A 19,423-nucleotide genomic window follows, 5' to 3' on the forward strand; every position below is an offset into this window, starting at 1 on the left:
GTTTCCATATCGAGATTATTCGTCTATTATGAAACTATAATAAAGCTGATAGTTTCGATAAGTCTTGCTTTTGAGACCTTTTCACAAACAATGTTCAACAATGGTGTTTACATACACCGAAGGCAAGCAAAAGACTTAGACGATGTTTAAACAACATATGTACGATAACTTGTTCGATTATCTTATTGTATCTTTAAATACTGCTTTGAACCTGCAGATGTTTGTTACCTTATTTGGAGCAGTCGAGAAGCATGCGCCTGTAAATCGGAAGGTCCTGAGTTCGAGTCCCGGCATTACAAAAATGGTTAAACAATTGAAATTGAATAATTATGCATCAAATTATAGATACACAGATTCCAATATGTAAAAAAGTGTACAAATAGATACAATTTTTTTATATTTTCGTCACAAATTAATATTGAAGAAACATCTAAGAAACCTCGTTTGCTACGTTTATACAACCAATTCTATAAATAAATATGATACCCATTCAAGTCGAACAAAGCACTAAAACAAACTGTGTTCAGCACGTTTTTCCGTTGAGCGAATGTTGAACAAGGCCTTCTATTTTGTGTACTCATGATCATAAGTGATAATAGCATCAACAACTTTTCTTCGACAATTCAGAAATAACACGTCATGCAATCATGTTGAATAAATGTTTAACAAGCATCTCTTTATGCTCAATGGATATCTGGTGGTTTAAATATTGAATAAACATTGTAGTAGCTATTTATGATGCTACTACTGTTGAACAGCCGTGGTAATATCATCGAATAAACATGTACTATATTACGTTAATAAAATGGTAATTGTTGAATAGATTCTCCATTCCTGGGCGAATAAGGCTTGAATAATAGTTTTATTTTCACTAAGTCAATGATAAAGCGATATGATAGTTTAATAAAACAGCTCTGAGAAACTTTTCTTAAGGCCAAAATTGTTTCTTGGGTAGTTAACGTCAAAAGAAGAATGCGTGAAGTAGCAGAAAATGGTCTGCTTTTATCGTGGAAGACAATATGAACGAGTTTGGTTGCGTAAGGGGTCGACATTTTCCCAATTTTCGACAGTCTATCGTCAAAAATCAAAAGTTTTCTCCATTTGAGTAAAATGTTGTATAAATTTCCGACCGATTGGTGGGAAAATAGTGAAAATCTACCGATAAATGGCTGAGTTATTAGTATTTAAAATCTTACATAATTTCGTGACGGTCGCAACATTTTAGATTTTCAATTGACACCCAGTATATTGCCGTAAGACGCAGTTAACGTCAAAAGCGTGGGGGACGAAAAATTTAATTTTTTAGCGTTTCTTAATACAGTTTACTCTCCCTTACTCGATATTCCGTATCTCGATATCGAGTTAGAGGACCAAAGTAAAAGTTAGTTTTCATGGCTAACTCGATGGTCCCTTGGATCGCAGTTGCACTGGTTTTGTGTTCTGTAACTCGATACCTCCCTAATTCGATGGTCCCTTCAATATCGAGTAAGGGAGAGTTGACTGTATAAGAATGCTGCCTTATATTCTAAGCTCTCGAATTGTGCACATTGAGAATGGTTAGCTAATCCCAATTAGAGTTTAGGCCTCGTTTATCGCAGTTGCATAGATAAACTGCGATTGTTCTAGTCAATCACGGAGTAGCAACTACGAGTTGTACAGTCATCTATGCTTAATAAGCATAAGCATTGCTCATTGGCAGTATCATTAAATTCATATTTTCTTCAGAAAAGGTTTATATATAACACTAGCTTTTAGCTTCAGCTGCTAACTTTTGCTTCTGGCTTAAGTTTTAGTTTTAGCCGTTTTAGCATTAACTTTTAGCTTTGGCTTTGTGGTTTAGCTGGAGCTCTTGCTTCTAGCTTTTTGCTTTAGATTTGGATTCGTGCTCTAGCTTCTTGACTTGGTTTCTGGCTTTGGTTTTTCGCCTCAGCTTCTTTTCAGGGGATTCTTTGGGATTATTTTTGTGACTGACATGGAAATTAGAAGCCTAGTTAAATATTATTATTGCAATCAGTTTCGCAAACATTTACCATTTATTTTATTATCTTTTTCCTTCTAGATCGAACACTACCAAGGTGCGCCGACCATCATCTGCGAATACTGCAACGCCCGGCTCGAAGACTGGCAAACCTTCCGGGAGCAATGTGTCGGAACGGACGAATACCTCAAGGCCCACTATCCCGCCATTTTTTGCCCGGAGGAAGCCAAGGCAGAAGAGATTATAAAACAACAGTCGCAACTTTACCAACACCAGCACCAACAGCAGCAACGGATTCAACAGCATCATCAACAGCAGCAACACCATCAGCAAGCGCAACAACAGCAAAAAATCCAACAACAGCAAAAACTTCAGCAACAACAACAGCAGCAAAAAATCCAGCAACAGCAACAGCAGCAGTTCTTCCAGCAAATGACCAATCTTCCTCCGCAGACTGAAGATGACAACGGAAGCTTCCTGTTCGGCGAGGAAGTTTCCCCCGAGGATATGATGGACGCCGAAGATCAATTCTACGATGACGAACACGAGGACGAAGTGGAACACGACAATATGATCCAACAGTTGAACCGCCGCAGCGGCATCCGAGTTCCCAAGTGGTCCAAAGAATTCGGGGCCAAGCTCAACTCTCTGCTGCACGTCGTGGGTGGCGAGCGTCCCCATCAGTGCAAAGTTTGTCGGAAGCGATTCATACGTCGACCGCATTGCCGCCGCCACGTGGCTCAAGCTCACGCTGCCGTAATCGACAGCGTGAAATTGCCCAGCAATTGGGAAATGACTGCCGGGCGGCGATTCATATTTTCCCGAGAACCGGTACAGAAGGTGATGGAACCGGTCCCGCCCTCTCCCCCGCCACGAATCGATCACTACGAGCCCAGCATGGAACGACCGCATCAGTGCGAAGTTTGCAAGAAGTGCTTCAAGCGTAGCCAACATCTTCGGCGCCATCGAACTTCCCATCTGCAGATTGAAATCGATCGTTCGGAAATCATGCGAGGAATCACCGAACAACAGAGAGCGCAGCAACAACTGGCCGCGTTGACGAGCCATCCCGATGAAGATGACGATGCCACTCAGAATGGTTCAACTGGCAATGATCTACCCATAAAAGCGGAACATGATGACGATGTGATTGCTCTGTCGGATGACGACGAAGACATGGGCGAGGAAATTTCCCCGGAAGAATTTATCGGCGGTCAGTTCAATGAAGAAGACGCTTCCAACGAAATCGTAGCGGAGCTGAAACAGCCCCGCTTGTCCGACATTCCTCACATTTTCTACGGCAGCGATGATGACCCTGAAGACGAGGACGAACGCCAATTCATAACCAAAACGGGAACAATCCGCAAGCGAGCGCCACCGATGCCGAAGCTTCCCGGCGATCGACCGTACCAGTGCCGCAAGTGTAAGAAACTGTTCAAACGTTCCGATCACCTCAAGTCGCATCTCAAGACGCACCGGTCGGAGACGGACTACAACTGCGAGTGGTGCCAGAAGGGATTCCGCTACCGGCAGAACTATCTGATCCACATGAAGAACAAGACGTGCTTCGGCGAAAAGAGTTTGCTGCGCGGTCATCAGATGTCGAAGACGTCGTCGGGTAATTCGGGATCGTCTAGAAGCTCGTCGCGTGATAATGATGAAGTGTTGGGCGATTAGGGAGGGAGGAAGGAGTGCCATTGAATTTTGCTGTACAAAACTAGCTTTTAGGAGATAACAGTCATTTTTTCGAGAATAAAATAATGTAAAACATATTTTAAAACGTAAAGAAAAGCACTAAGGATTTAAATTTCCTCTACTACTCATGTAAGCTACTCGAATGTTAATTCATAAGAATCATGTATTTTAATAATCTGACGAAAGAGTAAATAATAAATCTCTGAATGTTACATAGCATTTGAATTTGATTTGTGAAAAATCCTACTTGTTCTTTAAATAAATCGAGTTTAGAATCACATTTCGGCACCTCTTTTTTACGAGGTGGAAATCTGCAAACAGACCCCTGAGAAAGTAACTCAGGGTGTGTGGGGATGCCGCACCAACGACTATTGGTTGATGAATAGTGAGGACAGTAAAACACGCATATACTGATTAAGGTGTATTTCGGGAATGAACTAATTGTTAGGGCTGTGCAAATATCGATATTATCGATAATATCGATATTATCGGCTCGATTTTATCGATGCGATATCCGATATTTTCCGATATCGATAAAAGTATCGTCCGTCCGATAATTAGGACAACACTCAATGATTTTGTTGAAACTAGTTTAACGGAATTTTAGATATCCGTTAAACGTAACATACCATAATTACAAAATTTAAATATTTTACTTCATAATACATCAGTTTGTGTCAAATTAAGCCAGAATAGTCGATATTGCTTGAAAATCCCTTTATTAAAAATTATCGGGTATCGGTTCGATACCGATAATGTCAAATCCGATATATCGCCGATACCGATATTTAATCATTTGGATATTGCCGATACCGATAAATCGTCTTTGTGCACAACCCTACTAATTGTCTAACAAATTTCACAACGTCAACTAACAGTGTAAGGATCTTGGCTACTATGATCACTGTGTTGCTTTCATCATCAACACTCCTCCTCAACACATGATCTCGATTCCAGACATCGTCCTCAGTTTTCCCAAACGAACTGCTCCTAGAGGCTTCGTGAGTAAATCTGCGACCATATCTTCGGAACAGCAATAGACAAAATCAACTTCTCGCTTCGTCTTCATATCTCGTGCAAAATGAAATCTTGTATCAATATGTTTAGTCCGGTTGCTGAATTTCTCACTGTCCAGCATCTTAAGGGCGCTTTGGTTATCTTCGTAAATGGTGGGTACGGTGGGTTGTTCATCAAGATCACAGAGTAATCGCTTCAACCACATCATCTCTTGAACTGATTCAGATAGTGCTACAAACTCTGCTTCAGCCGTTGACAGCGATACGCACGTTTGCTTACGACATGCCCAGCTACCCAAGTAACCAAATAGCACTTTAATTCGCCCTCCGTGCTAATATAGGGCCACTATAGAGCGGACATGCCCTATATTAGCCGTATAACAGCCCTATAAGCCCAAAAAGGCGAATTAGCGGGCTAGTGGTTACTTGGGTAATCGTCACTCCGTTGTACTTCATCAGGAATCCGCTGTTGGATTTTCTATCATCTCGACACTCAGCCCAATCAGCATCGCAGAATCCCAGAAGTCCTTCGTTCGCTTCCGTGTTACTTAGCCGCAGGCATAAGTTCTTGGTCGTCATGAGGTATCGGGCTACTCGTTTCAGCTCAACCCAATCACGTTTCGTTGGACAACTTGTCTTTCTGTTTAAAATGGATACTGCAGCAGAAATATCTGGTCTGGTATTCACGGATACGTACAGCAATTGACCCATCAGCTTTTGATAGTCCTTGTTATCAGGGAGACGCTCACTCGCTTCGTGCTTGTGGTATCCTGGATCCAAAGGTATTCTTGATGGTTTAGTTTCTGCCAGACCAGTTGACTTCGCGACTTGCTCAATATATCGTTCTTGACTCAGAAAGAAATCTCCCTTTTCATTTCGCTTAACTTCCATTCCTAGATACCAGTGGACTTCTCCTAACGAGGTTAGCGAAAAACTTCTTCGTAATGCTTTCTCAGTCTTTGTGAACAGATTGTTGTCCTCGCTTGCAACCAAAATGTCGTTGACATAGACCAGAACGTAGCTGTGCTTTCCATTTTCCAGCTTCACATACAAACAAGGATCAGATTCACAGCGTCTAAATCCTTGCCGTTTCAGTTCTGCATTGAGTTCGCTGGTTCCATGCTTTGGCTGCTTGCTTTAATCCATAGAGGCTTTTGTACAGTCGATACACTTTTTGTTCACTTTCTTTGACCGCAAATCCAGGACGTTGCTGCATATAAATCTCCTCCTCAAGAGTGCCGTGTAAAAACGCAGTCTTGATATCGTATTGACGTACAGGCATACCTTTCTTAGTGTTGGGCAGAGGTGGACACACCACAACGCAGAACAGGGTCACCGAAGCGGAACGCGGAACCAGGATTTCGGTAGGAAAGAAACACAACTTATCAATTACTGTACGCAAGAGAACTTGAATAAACACACGTCTGTACGGATTGAACATCACATTACGGATGAATGGCAAACTTTCCATTCTCCCTTTCTTCCTTCTATTTGGCGCGCTCGCCGCCTGCCCTACCGGCGCATGCGTCGCAGCCTCACTCATACAGCTACACACATCCAGTGCTGCCACTTTGCATACGAGGCACAATCATTGCATACTCCAACACTCCTCCTCAATGTTGTCCTCGTACTCGTCCGCATCCTGTCTGCCTTCCTTGCCGGGTTGATCTCCTCCTGCTTCAAGCAAAGTAATCAATCAATCGTCCGGGTCAGACTCTACGGTTACTCCTCCTGGATTGCCGAACTTCCCTCCAGTCATCAGCATCCGAATCTGAGCTTCCACTGTTGGACTCCGCCACTTGCAGCGGCTCCACTTCTTCGCTTGAAGTGTCCGCATCGAAGTATTCTTCTTCTTCACGTTCTTCGGCTCTATTCGGCTTCTTCTCCGAATACCAGCTCACCACACTGACTGGTGAACTTCTTCCCTTCGTTGTCTTCTTCTCGCCAATTATCGGCCGCTGGCCCTCCACTTTCTTCTGAACATTCGCTAGCTTCAGCCGATACAACGATCCTGACTTTTCTCCGATCACAACTTTCTTCCCGAATGTATCGCAAATGTCACAACTATCCTTCATAAACTTCACTGTGAACTTTTTCTTCGTCAACCTGTCCACTGACACAAGTCCACTCGCCAACGACGGAACGTACAACACATCGGTAAGCTTTATCTCCACTTCGCTTCCGTTTCCGTCCACGCCATGCACAATACCATCGCCACAACCAGCGGCGGTAACCACTTTACCATTCGCTAACACTACACTCGGGCCTTTTTCTTCCTTCAGTGACTTGAAAAAGTTCCTGTCGCCCGTCATGTGCCGACTCGCTCCACTGTCAATGTACCAGCACTTTCGCTGATCCACTCCAGCCATAAAACACACACTTCTGGCACCACAATTTTCGTCCTTCGCTTGTCTCGCGTTTTGCCGCACACGCACTCTGTCGTCCGGCTTCTTCTTATCTTCGCACTCACTTTCTAGCTCCTGCTTCGCTAGCAAAAATGATCGACAGTTGCGACGCAAATGACCGGGCTTGTCGCAAAAGTAGCATCTTCTCACTGGTGTTCTATTGCCGAGTCCACCCACGCTTTGCACTTCGTTTTGCATTATCACACTTTTCATCGCTTTCGTCTCACATTGCAATTCGCCGGCACGCTCTCTCCGACGCTCGAACTCATCGATCAGCTTCGACTTCACAAGCTGCATCGTGATGTCCATATCGGCACGACTCTCCAACGCCTTCACCAAACCCCCATACGAATCAGGCAAGCTACGCAAGATCATTCCAATCCGCAGCGACTCCTCTAGCCGTTGGCCTGCATTCGTCAAACGGTCGAACAAATCTTCCAACACCACCAGATGACTCTCAAGGTCACCTTCTTCTGCGAGATTTAACGAGCACAATCTTTTCAACAAAGACACACGCGACGTTACCGTGTTCTTCTCGTGGTAACCACGCAACTGGTCCCAAAACGCTTTTGCACTGTTTGCTTCCTTCACCAAACCGAACTGATTATCGTCAATACACAATCCGATAGTGGCACGAGCTTTCCGGTCGTCCTTCGTCCACTGATCGGTCACTACAGCCGGCCTCGCATCACCGACCACATACCATAGCTCCTCCCTGGTCAGGAGCATCTCCATCCGGAACTTCCATATTTGCCAGTTCTGATTGTTCAGTCTAGCAAACGCAAACTTGTTCACATCCGCCATTTTGTCCTCGAAAAATCACCACCGCGGAGAAACAACGCACACACACTCACACACGGCGTGATCACTTTCGCTCTCTCGGAACCTTTTTCCTATGCAATCCGGAACCTTCCCTTCGGCACTACTGGGCCTATAACCTTTTGGGCAGAGGTGGACACACCACAACGCAGAACAGGGTCACCGAAGCGGAACGCGGAACCAGGATTTCGGTAGGAAAGAAACACAACTTATCAATTACTGTACGCAAGAGAACTTTAATAAACACACGTCTGTACGGATTGAACATCACATTACGGATGAATGGCAAACTTTCCATTCTCCCTTTCTTCCTTCTATTTGGCGCGCTCGCCGCCTGCCCTACCGGCGCATGCGTCGCAGCCTCACTCATACAGCTACACACATCCAGTGCTGCCACTTTGCATACGAGGCACAATCATTGCATACTCCAACACTTAGCAGCAACAGCTGGTAGTGTTCTAAATGTTGCTTGACGTACTACAGGAGCAAATATTTCGTCGTAATCAACACCGTATTGTTGACTGTATCCTTTGGCTACCAGTCTTGCCTTGAATCTTGAAATTTCTCCGTTAGCATCTCGTTTTATTTTGTAGACCCATTTGGCATCAATTGCTTTTCTTCCAGCTGGCAAATCAACTAACTTCCACGTTTTGTTATCTTCGATGGATTCAATTTCTTCCTCCGTGGCCAGCTTCCATTCCTCCTTATGGTCACTTGACATTGCTGCAGCAAAATTCGTTGGCTCGTCCTGACATTCTGTAGCTGCAAATATCCGCTCGTACCATTTCGGGGGAACACCTTTATTCGGCCTCGATGATCGTCTGGGCGTGGTAGCATCACAGTTGGGTTCACCCTCAGGGTCATCATCTTGAAGCTCCTCAGGATGCTCGGCTTCATCATCATTAACGATTGGCTTAGTTTGCTCAGGTTCTACTTCTACAATGTCAGGTATAGGATTATCATTCTTCAAAATCACTACTACGTCATCATCGACATGCTCTATCACTTCAGGTTCCTCATTGAATGTTTCATCGAATTTTGCATCTCTACTGATAGTTATTGAACAATCCACTCGACTCAGGAAGCGGTATGCTTTACATCCTTCGGCGTAACCAACAAATGTCAACTTTTCTGCCTTCTTGTCGAGCTTCCTGCGTTTCTGCTTTGGAATGTGCACGTAAGCTGTTGATCCGAAGATCCGGAAGTGGGTATACGACGGCTTCTTTCCATGGTAAAGCTCGTAAGGAGTTTTGCTTGACGATGATGTCGGCAAACGGTTTTGAATATAGTTTGCCGTTGCTATGGCCTCTCCCCAAAATTTCTTCTCAAGCTTCGATTCTGCTAGCATACATCTCATCATTTCAACCAGATAACGATTTTTTCTTTCCGCTACTCCATTCTGCTGTGGGCTGTAGGGAGCTGACTGTTGCACTCGGATTCCATTATCATGACAGAACTGTTGCAATTTTCCGTTGATAAATTCTCCTCCGCCATCCGATCGCATTATTCTGGTTTTTATTCCGAATTGGTTTGCCATCAAGTTAACGTACTGTTGGATCTTGAGGATTGCTTCCGATTTGCATCGCATCAGGTAAACTTCGGTATAGCGAGAATAGTCGTCGATGATCACCAGGCAAAATCGATTTCCACTTGGTGTACGCTCCTCAAACGGTCCGCACAGGTCCATATGAATAAGATCACCAACTGCCACTGTTCTGCTCTCTGACTCCTTTGGAAATGAGGCTCGGCTCTGTTTCCCCTCGCAGCACGTACCACAGATGGATTGAACTCCGCATCTCTGCACCGCCATACCAGTTCCCATTACTTCACGCACTATTCGCATAATTGCATCAGAGTTCCGGTGTCCTAACCGGCGATGCCACAAATGAATACACTGCTGGGAATGGTCAGCCACAGTCACCAAAATTCTCTCTGGTCCTGCCTTCAGGTGGTACAAACTGCCTCGTCGTTCTCCAATCTCGTCATCCTTCACAATCTTGCACATCGTTTTGTTGAATACAACATCATAACCTTCTTCCGTTATCTTGCTAACACTCAGCAGACTTCCGGCCAGCGTGGGTACATGGTAGACTTCGGAAAGTTTGACCTTGACTGCTGTACCTTGATCATTCATACCTCGGAACACGCCAATACCAACACCGCATCCTTCGACTTTCTTTCCATCCGCCAAACTAATTCCGGTTTTTCGTGAGACATCCAAACTGTTCAGGAAACGCACATCGTTCGTCACATGGGAAGTTGCTCCAGAGTCCAATAGCCACAGATCGCCACTAGCCCGCATAAATGCGAACAACACCTAAACCACACCAGAAACGGTATATGTTCCATTCAGAACCATAATAACTATGGTTTGGTCAACCATAATTGAACAGTAGTGGGATAAAGTTTCGACCACAGTGATTATTGTTTTTCGAAATGGTACCATATCAGTAACGGGTTGTTAAGAATGTTTACCGTTCCAAAATGCGATATTTCTCATACATTTTCGATTGGTCTACATTAGTGAAAACATAATTCCTATGGTTCAAAATTTTCAACTGAAGTATATCACGTATGATTTGAATATTGTTTAACTGCCACTGAGAACAGTTTGTGGTATGTTCCGAATATATTTGGATGGTACAATTGTTTAACTACATAATAATGATTCCAAATTTTATTTAATTAAATTTTATTTTATTTAGAATACATCATACAGTTTATGTTTACAATTTACTACATTCAGGTATGATAATGAACATTGGCATGGGTCAGAAATACAGGAACTGAAGAACAAACTTTGTAGTGAGTACCTGCTGCTCCCTGCTGGTTCACTGCTCCAAGTCATGCTTCCTTGAAAAAACAAGAAACATTGTTGAAAACGGATTCTCCAGCCAAAGCTGGCACACAAACTTACCTTGATTTACTGCTGCGCGTCGGAAGTTCTGTCCCAGATGCCGATAGATTTTTCCTTGTTGCATCATCCATTTTTTCGCGACATTCTCCGTCATCACAGCCTCGCCCTTGTTCCTGCCGAGAAATAACATAATCATCTATCAAAAAAAGGTCTGAAAAACTTCGAACTACTTACGTACTTATCTTGAATCGCCGTTGAATTAAATTTTAATTCCAAAGCCGTTTTTAATCGCTAACACTTGAATTTAACACTTTAACGCTAAAGTTGAATTTATCCCGGGAAGTAAAAACAAAACACGCGAATGACAGTCACTCTGGTATTCGACATGGCAACTGTTACTATTATGGTTAGGGTATTTTCGCGAATGGTTCGCAAATATTTGCACCGTAAAAAAATTGTATATGGGGGGGGGAGTGGGTTATGAACAAGAGGCTAGGGATCGTGGATTGTATGTCTTGCCGATCTGACATACCATAGGAGACAAATTGCATCGGAATCGAGTTGCGGAATGGCCCGGAGATCGTAGAAAGATGTGGGACAATTATGACAATGGAGCTTCACTGAATGTGATGCATCGTACAAGGTGCCAGTCTCCTTCTAGCCAAACTAGCAGATGGATGATGGCATCAAACAGTGTGGTCTATGTTGCATCGGACGGCTTTCTCATATATTTTGCTCAGACGATCTGACGATAAACACAACTTGTTTTTTCACATAAATAATCAATTTGCCTTGGCAACTCCGGCAACAGGCAAACAGCAAAACTCTATGCATACTTGATAATCTTATCAATATCAATATTAATATCATTAATAAATATTAATATTTTAATACTGGATCTAGTGTCCTGCCCCATGGAGTGCACCGACATTACCCTTGGCCACAGACCCTCATCTCCCCGGAACCACCTTACGGTTTCTTCGTGGAGGAGCCAGTGCATACAGCACAACACATGTAGCAGAAGTAGCCTAGGCAAACTGCTTCTCCTAGCCGACTTAAACAATGTCCCAAGGACCCAGCCTGGGCAGGGCTAATCCTCTGCAGCCAACTCTTGGTCGACGCGCCAAAGGCGCTGCAATTCTAACATAATGTGAGTGACAGCCGCAGTTACTGCATTCCAGCACTCGGCATCCGCACACATTCTATCCATTATCTTTTCGGGGAACGTGTACATTAGTGTGGGACAAAATTTAGATTCTCGCTCCAGTCCACTTTTTGGATTGCATTTAGGCTCCATACCAACTGTGCAAAATTTCAGCTCGATTGGAGAAACTATATTTTAGCGCCAGCCGTTCATAGTTTGTATGGGATTTACCTGATACGAGACTCGCAGAGACGGTCTTCTTTTTCTGTGATTGGTGAGTTTTTTTTCTTATTCCACTCAGTGTTTTCATCAATCTTGCGCAAGCCCTTCAAGCTCTCACATGGCCATCTCAGGCTGTCCGCACCTTCCGCACCACTTGCCCGTCGTATCTAGTAGACAGGTAGGTCTATACGCCGACGGGTCACCTGGTGGTTTCCCCGCCTTTGGTAGTAGCACCAATTTCTGTCGCTCCATACATCCGGGAAGATTCCTTGATCAATGCAGCGTTGCATCGTGGTTCTGAACATGTCCGGATTCGCGTTCACTGCCGCTTTTAAGGCAACATTCGGGATACCATTGGGTCCCGGTGCCTTGTTTGACGCGAATGATTTCACAACTTCTGCCAGCTCTTCATTCGTCACTCTCGCCACTTCTTCTCCTTCATCTGCCACATACGGCGCTGGGGGCCATGGGCTGGTGGGATGATGCAGGAATAGTTCATACATCGATTATCGATCGCAGCAACTCTTGGCACCTTTGGTCTTAGCCATTACCACTCTGTAGGCGTCGCCCCATGGACTCGAATTGGCACTCTCGCATAGACTATCAAAGCATGCCCGTTTTCGACTCCTGATTTCCTTTTTGAGAGCTAACTTCGCCTCTCTGAATGCTGCACCGCGTTCTTCTCTTTATGCTTCTGTCCGTGCGCGTTGCATTCTTCGTCTAGCCCGAAGGCAGATTGCTCGAAGATTTGCAATTCATTCGCACCACCAGTACACCGGCCTGTTCTCTCTAGGAGGGGCTTTTCTCGGCATGGAAGCATCACACGCTGGTGATATCACAGCAACTAGCTCTTCACAGTTTAGGTCCAGAATGTTCCGTTCGCGCCTCAGGGCTTCGGTGAATACTTCGCCGTCGAAGCATGCTGTTTTCCAACCTTGGGCTTGGGTCGAGTTACATCGCGCTGCCTTCCGCCCGCCAGCTCTACATTTAATGCGGCCAGGGATTCCAACAATAGCTGGCCTCTTTGGTTGGTGCAGCGGCTACCCCACCCCACTGCCCATGCATTAAAGTCGCCAGCTATCACTACTGGCTGCCGATTAGCTAGACGGCTCATCATCATTTATCGACCATGTGGGAAAATTCCTCAATCGACCACCTTGGAAGCGCGCAACAACTGCAATAGAACACGCCGTTGATTTTCGCTATAGCAAAACCGTCATTTGAGATAGAGACTACTTCTTGGATTGGGTATCGTCATGTCGTCCCTATAGTTGCTAGCTGTTGAAACCTATCCGCCACCCAGTTCCCGTTGTTGGCTTGTATCCGGTATGGGTCCGATAGTAACACCACGTCAGTCTTGGTTTCCGAGACTGACTGCCAAAGCAGCTGCTGGGCAGCATCACAGTGGTTTAAATTCAACCTTCAGGCTGTCGCGCTGTTGTACTTTGTACAACAGTTGTGATTTATATGCTATGATTTTGTAACAAAGATATCTATTGACACCAAACCAAAATGTATTCCTCAAGAATCTTCTTAAGAACAATACTCAACAGTTTTTGTTTACAGTATGGCTCTTTGTAATGCGGTAATATCAACAAATGTACATAGAAGTCGTATAATAATAAGTAGACCGCAATTTTAAATCGGTGTATCTCAAAATCCAGATAATTTAGAAACATGGGGTCTTCAGTAAAGTTGTTCTGGAGGTGGAGCGCTATCTGATGGTACCTCATTTATTTCGGAATTTGACCGCTAGGTGGCACTAGTGGGCATGGAACTTTTACTTTTGTTCTGCAGATATTTCAGGATCCTGACCATTTAGAAGAATGGCATCTTCGACAAAGTTGTTCAGTAAGCTAAGGATTATCATTGTTCGAGCTAGTTCATTCAAAATTTTGCCACCAGGCGGCACTAGTGAGCATGAAACTTTTGTTTTGCGGATACTTCAGGATCATGACCTTTTAGAAAGATGGCATCTTCGACCTGACTTCACTCAAAATGTTTCATTTGTACAAAGGTTTTTCCAGCCGGATCGTTCAGCAGAACGAAGAGCCTACTTGTAAGCCTTGCGAGCCGACTTGAACGACTCTGATCCAGCTGAACGGCGTCTATTCCAACTCCTTCTACATTGTTTCCTGAGTCTAGTCAGATCGGAATTCCACCATGGGGTCCCTCTTGTAGTCTTTACAGACCGCAGAGGACATGCTTCTTCAAAAGCTTCCATAATGTAGGATGTTGTAGTATCAACGGCATCATCCAAATCACTTGGATTTACAATGGACGGAGAATATCCATGCAATTTGGTCGCAACCAGTTCAATACAGAGTTCCCAGTTTGTTGACCGAGGATTCCTAAAAGGCAAAGTCTGCGCAGTTACATTTGAATGTTCAAAGAAAGATCAGATAATGATTCCTCATCTGATACATGCCAATTCGTCAACTCGTGACTGATTCTATTCGAGCAGAGCGTTATGTCTAACACTTCTTCTCTATTAGATACCATGAAGGTTGGGCGATTACCTATGTTAAGTTATCCAAGATCTGTACTACTTAAGTATTCCATCAGACTGGAGCCTCTCAAATTGATATCTGAGCTGCCCCAGATGATGTGATGAGCATTGGCATCACGTAGTGTACGACAACTCGTTTGAAGTTATTCGTTGGGGATGATTCATCATGTGGTAAATATACCGAACAATAGACGTATTTCCTGTTGAGGTCACCAACAGAAACATCGATTGTGACAGCACATACATCTCTGGTAGTGAACTCAGAAATGAGTGTAGCAACGATTGCTTTATTAACGAGCACGCATGCGCGGGGCACGGAGCGCGAGTTTGCCATTTCAAGTTTGCTGAAAGTAGCAAAAACTGGGTCCACAAGGTTACCTAGATAGAAGTTCCCTCTACGAAAGTAGGGTTCTTGAACTAGCGCCACTTGGGCTGCACCATTTTGCAAAGAATGATCGTTTCTGTTCTTTTATGCTGAAAATTGATCTGAGCTAACCTAACCGTAGCCACTACCCAAACTAGGCAGGATAAAGATTTTTGCAATCTCAGCACGAAAAAGACCAGCAGTGAAAAAACCAGATCGGTATCTATTGAAAGTCGAAAAAGGCGTAAAAGCACAGCCATTGCTCCGGGTAGCACAGGAGGGGCTCAATACTGCAGAGGGCGCCCACAGGCTCCGTTAGCGGTTAGGTTTTATTTAGACCCCCCTAACCGTTTATTCCTAGGCACGGTACGCATTACACCATAAATTAGGGGTCACCTGTGAGGTGGACTTTTACCACCGGAACAGGCAGTCCGTGACGTGCCAAAACACCCGGAAGTTGGACTATTTGTAGAAACACGACATATTTGAAGAGAATCCACATGGACAATGGACATCCAGGCTTGGCTGTGATACATTAATGAGACCATGAAACTGTCATTCATTTACACTCTTCCATCAATATCATATTGATCTGCATTCTATATTTTTAAACTAATCAGGTAAAACGCCGCATACAATTTTTGACCACTCTGCTCACATGCTAAACTACCTTCTCCTTCACGAACCATCACCTCCACAACCTCCTCTAGGTCCGCTGGTGGTGCGAATTCAAAACATTCCTGAGTCCGATTTGGATGTCTCAATACATAGGCCAGGGGAAGTGGTTCACCTAGAGTGAATTTCTGTCAGAGAAAAAGTACATTTTGTATAAGAATTGACAGAAAAATGAATGAAAAGTTCATCCACTTCTCCTGGCCTATGTAGAATCAGAAGCTAGTTGATAAAATCATTGAGAAACCCGGAAAAGTTTCGATCAAACCATTCTATTAATGAAAATATTCTGATATTTAGTTGACGACTCCCAGAAAACAATACTGAAAAGTGCTACTTTTCGACACAGAAGAGAAAAGTAGCACTTTTCAGCACTGTTCCTTTATTCAGGAAAACTAGGCCATTCATGCATTTGATAAAAAGCCGGATCATATTATTGGCACTTTTGATTCTTTTTCACTGGTGCTTTTTGGCGCAGCTAATGAACTCATATTTGCCCACAATATGCGTCGTATTGAAGTGCTTCTTATTTAAAAGATTCAGATACTTTGTTCCAGAAAAACCCTCATGCCAAAGTGAAACATGGAAGTGCCTAGTTATCTTTTTACCCTTTGCAACGGAATAGCAAAATACTCTTGGTAGACAGCATCGGCGTTTCAATATAGCAGCTTCGTCGAATGCATATGATTCAGTTAGTCATTAACAAATTTGGTTGTTCTTTTTCCAAGGTTTTGTGTATGCATTAAAATTTCTGAAACAAAAAAAAAAGTTCTTAAAAGTTACCTCGATATGAACTGCATAATGCAATCTGATACATCGAAGATAGTTCTTAATATATTTCGATGAGCAGTTAGATCTATAAGATTTCTATAAATCTCTTGGCATCAAAATTGCAATATCTCCAATCAATCGCTTATATTGACCTCGTTCCCAGCAGTGCAGAGTTTTTTGGTGTCGTGTTTTCTTTTCATGTGTTGATCAAGTCTAATTTGCAGCCAGAAATCCTTTTGACACAAATCGCACGTTAAAGGTCCTACTCCGATCGGCTTTTTTCTGCAAATTAAAACAATTTCAATGTAATATCCAAATAGAAAAGTTTGAATTGAGCCCACCGTTTTGAACGTGATGCTGGTGAAGTTTCACTCAGTTCTGCAGATGTTTGAGTGGTTGGCCTCTCTTCTTCATCATCGGAACAAACTTCAAGTTTTACTTGCTGTATTTCAACCATATCCTCTACAACAAAAGAATCACTTTCAGCCCCTACATCGTCAATCATCGATGCATGTTCCGCAGTTTCCTGCTTGATTGGAATGTTCTGCAGCTGTAAATCGCTGGAATTATCTAAACTGAGTTCCTCTTCATTTTCAACATCGTGCTGTCCTGTTTCTTGCTCCGATTCGCTTGAAAAATCATTTTCCTCTTTTGGCTCAATTTTCACTTCCGGCTGCGCATCCACATTTTGCTGCACATTCAACTTAGATTTAAGCCGTCTGCTCGGATAGCCTTCCGCGTGAATCCTAGAGTGGGTAACTAGCAATGACCTAAAAATTGGAACTGAGCATAGCTGAAAAAGCATTTCTCGCGTAACTTTTCAAAACGTCCTAAGTAACAAATGTAAACAAATCGAGATTATCATTGCAAATCATTTGCGTTGCACCATTTAGCAGCACACTAGAACACTCGTTCTGATATATTAACAACAAATTAATCTATTCAAAGCTTAACAAAATGACCAATGTTCAAAACTGCATCGCTTTTAATCAATTGTTACATTGGACCTTTGATCAGAGAACCAACCACATGTCCTATGTAACATTTATGAATAAACACGATTCTAATGTTACATTGGACATTCCTGAATAAAGCTTTGGAATGGAGTTTAAAAGGTAGAATGATTTGTAGAAGCGTGTCTGAGACACTACTTAGATGCATAGAAAGCCATAATAACTGCTTCTCAATCATTTCAGTCGATATTTTCAGAGTCGCACTGCCTCGCAAAATTGAAAACGCTCAAATGACAAAAAGAGAATGAGTTACACAAAACTGTATTTTGGTCTTTTTGCCAAACCATGTTTTACCGTTTCGCTGGATTGGATCAGCTGCAAAATCTCTTTTCATATTATTAGCGCATTGCGTGCATATAGGGGAATGATATTGAGCACAAGATTCAGCATCATGATGTCATTCTTTCAATCTGATTCAGATGCATGGTCGATCAAGCATATAAATATGCTTCCCGGCAGCAACACGAGCAACGTACATGCGCGACTTGCTCACACATATTTGCAGAGCGATCAATCACCGAAGAGAGGAGAAGCTGTATGTATTTGTTAGACGTGGGCTCCTTTCTCGAGTTCCTACAACAAGATGGACGGTGTCGTCATCGTCATCATTCCCCACCGCAATTTCTTGTTTCAACCGACGGCTGGTGCTGATTGCAACACAGCCGTCACCACCACCACGTCATGCTGTGGGAAACTCTCACATGATCATGTGGGCGAAACCGTCATAAAAACGGGGGGAAAATTGAGGGAGAATCAGTGAGAGAGCAAAATGTCCTACATACAGCTCAACGTTTCCCCTCCTTCTGTTGTTACATAGGACACATAGACGGGGGGGAAGTGACGGCGTGGCATTCAATGAATCAAATTGTTGTTGTTCGTGAGAGACTTTAACCCGAAGGTCATTCGTCTCTTCTTCAAATGAATAAAAACAAAGCACAGCTGGTGCCTGCGATTATCACACCGCAACAAAATGAGCAGTTCAACTTGAATGTTGAAGCAGTTCAACGCACGTGGATACAAAATAAAATAAAACATGATTGTTGTGTGCTCAAATCAAAATATCAGATGTTACTATAACTGAAACAAAATGACAGAAATGAATGTCCAATGTAACAATTGTTGAAACAGAACGACCTATGTGATTTATCCAATGTACATATTTTTGGTCAAAACGTCCTATCTGATGTTTTTATAGATTTCAGTGTAATTTCCAAATAAATTGACAAAATTTCATTTCATACGTTGAACTCTATTACACTGCTTCCCTCTACAAGCAACACAGTGGGGAAAAATTGTTGCATTTTGATACAGTTTAAAAATATATTTTCACAACCTTCAAGCTCGATTTACTCGAAATGTGTGAATTGTTAGATAGGCCGTTTTGAAAAGTTACGCGAGATTTGATTACCAACAGTAATTCAATTACTTCCTTGCAAACCCCTTTCCGCAAACGGTACAAGTAAAACATTTCGGTCCGTGGTACCTTAAGTGATCCTTCAATTGCCTCTTTCCTTTAAACACCTTGGGACATTTGTAACACGGCCAGATTACGTCTTTCTTCGCAAATATCAGTCTTCCTTGCACTTCCTGGCAGCGTTCTTTAAATTTTTGGAACTCGTTCACCCGATTCCGACAAGTAGCGCAGATAAGCTGACTAAAGCCGTCCGTACCGGTTACCTGAAAAATAGAGAATGGGTTTTCGGACAACTAAAGTTACATTTTTCAGTTTTACCTGTATTGCGAGAAGGTCCGAAATGCATTTGGCAAGTTCTCCTCCCTTTATGACTTTCTCGAGAGTCTCTGTGCTCAAACAGAGCCGACATTTATGATCGAATTTTTCTCTTTCTACGCCCTTAAAAGTTCTGAATTCAAAGACTTTAGTTTCCATGTTCTTGCAGTTTGAATGAAACCGAACTCAATTTGCCATTAAAAGTTTGGCTGGTTTGAAAATTGGAATA

The 19,423-nt window shown here is 43.1% G+C and overlaps 2 protein-coding genes across 4 annotated transcripts in view; one reads left to right on the forward strand and one right to left on the reverse strand.

The window, feature by feature from the left end:
• The window catches only part of LOC5571247 (zinc finger protein 99), a 50,852-nt gene extending 46,967 nt beyond the window's left edge, over positions 1-3,885 (forward strand). The window contains exon 2 of the mRNA XM_021851152.1: positions 2,060-3,885. Coding sequence (XP_021706844.1) covers positions 2,060-3,655 — 1,596 coding nt within the window. The 3' untranslated portion in view covers positions 3,656-3,885. The remainder of the gene's footprint in view (positions 1-2,059) is intronic.
• Positions 3,886-15,567: 11,682 nt separating this feature from the next.
• On the reverse strand, positions 15,568-19,423 carry LOC110678626 (zinc finger protein 189-like). 3 transcript variants are annotated; one of them, XR_002501788.1, is made up of 5 exons: positions 19,198-19,423; positions 18,892-19,142; positions 16,794-17,222; positions 16,497-16,734; positions 15,568-16,432 (listed from the first exon to the last, which is right to left on the reverse strand). XR_002501788.1 is itself a non-coding variant. In XM_021851738.1 (5 exons), exons 1-5 carry the CDS (start codon positions 19,351-19,353, stop codon positions 16,424-16,426), a joined length of 975 nt encoding a protein of 324 aa, XP_021707430.1. In that variant the 5' UTR covers positions 19,354-19,423; the 3' UTR covers positions 15,568-16,423. The 3 variants fall into 3 exon arrangements, 2 of the variants coding, with proteins under 2 accessions (XP_021707430.1, XP_021707429.1); XM_021851738.1 differs by having other exon boundaries at positions 16,605-16,734; XM_021851737.1 differs by lacking the exon at positions 15,568-16,432 and having other exon boundaries at positions 16,454-16,734.

The sequence above is a fragment of the Aedes aegypti genome, chromosome 3, assembly GCF_002204515.2.
Source record: "Aedes aegypti strain LVP_AGWG chromosome 3, AaegL5.0 Primary Assembly, whole genome shotgun sequence".
Taxonomy (NCBI): Eukaryota; Metazoa; Arthropoda; class Insecta; order Diptera; family Culicidae; genus Aedes; species Aedes aegypti.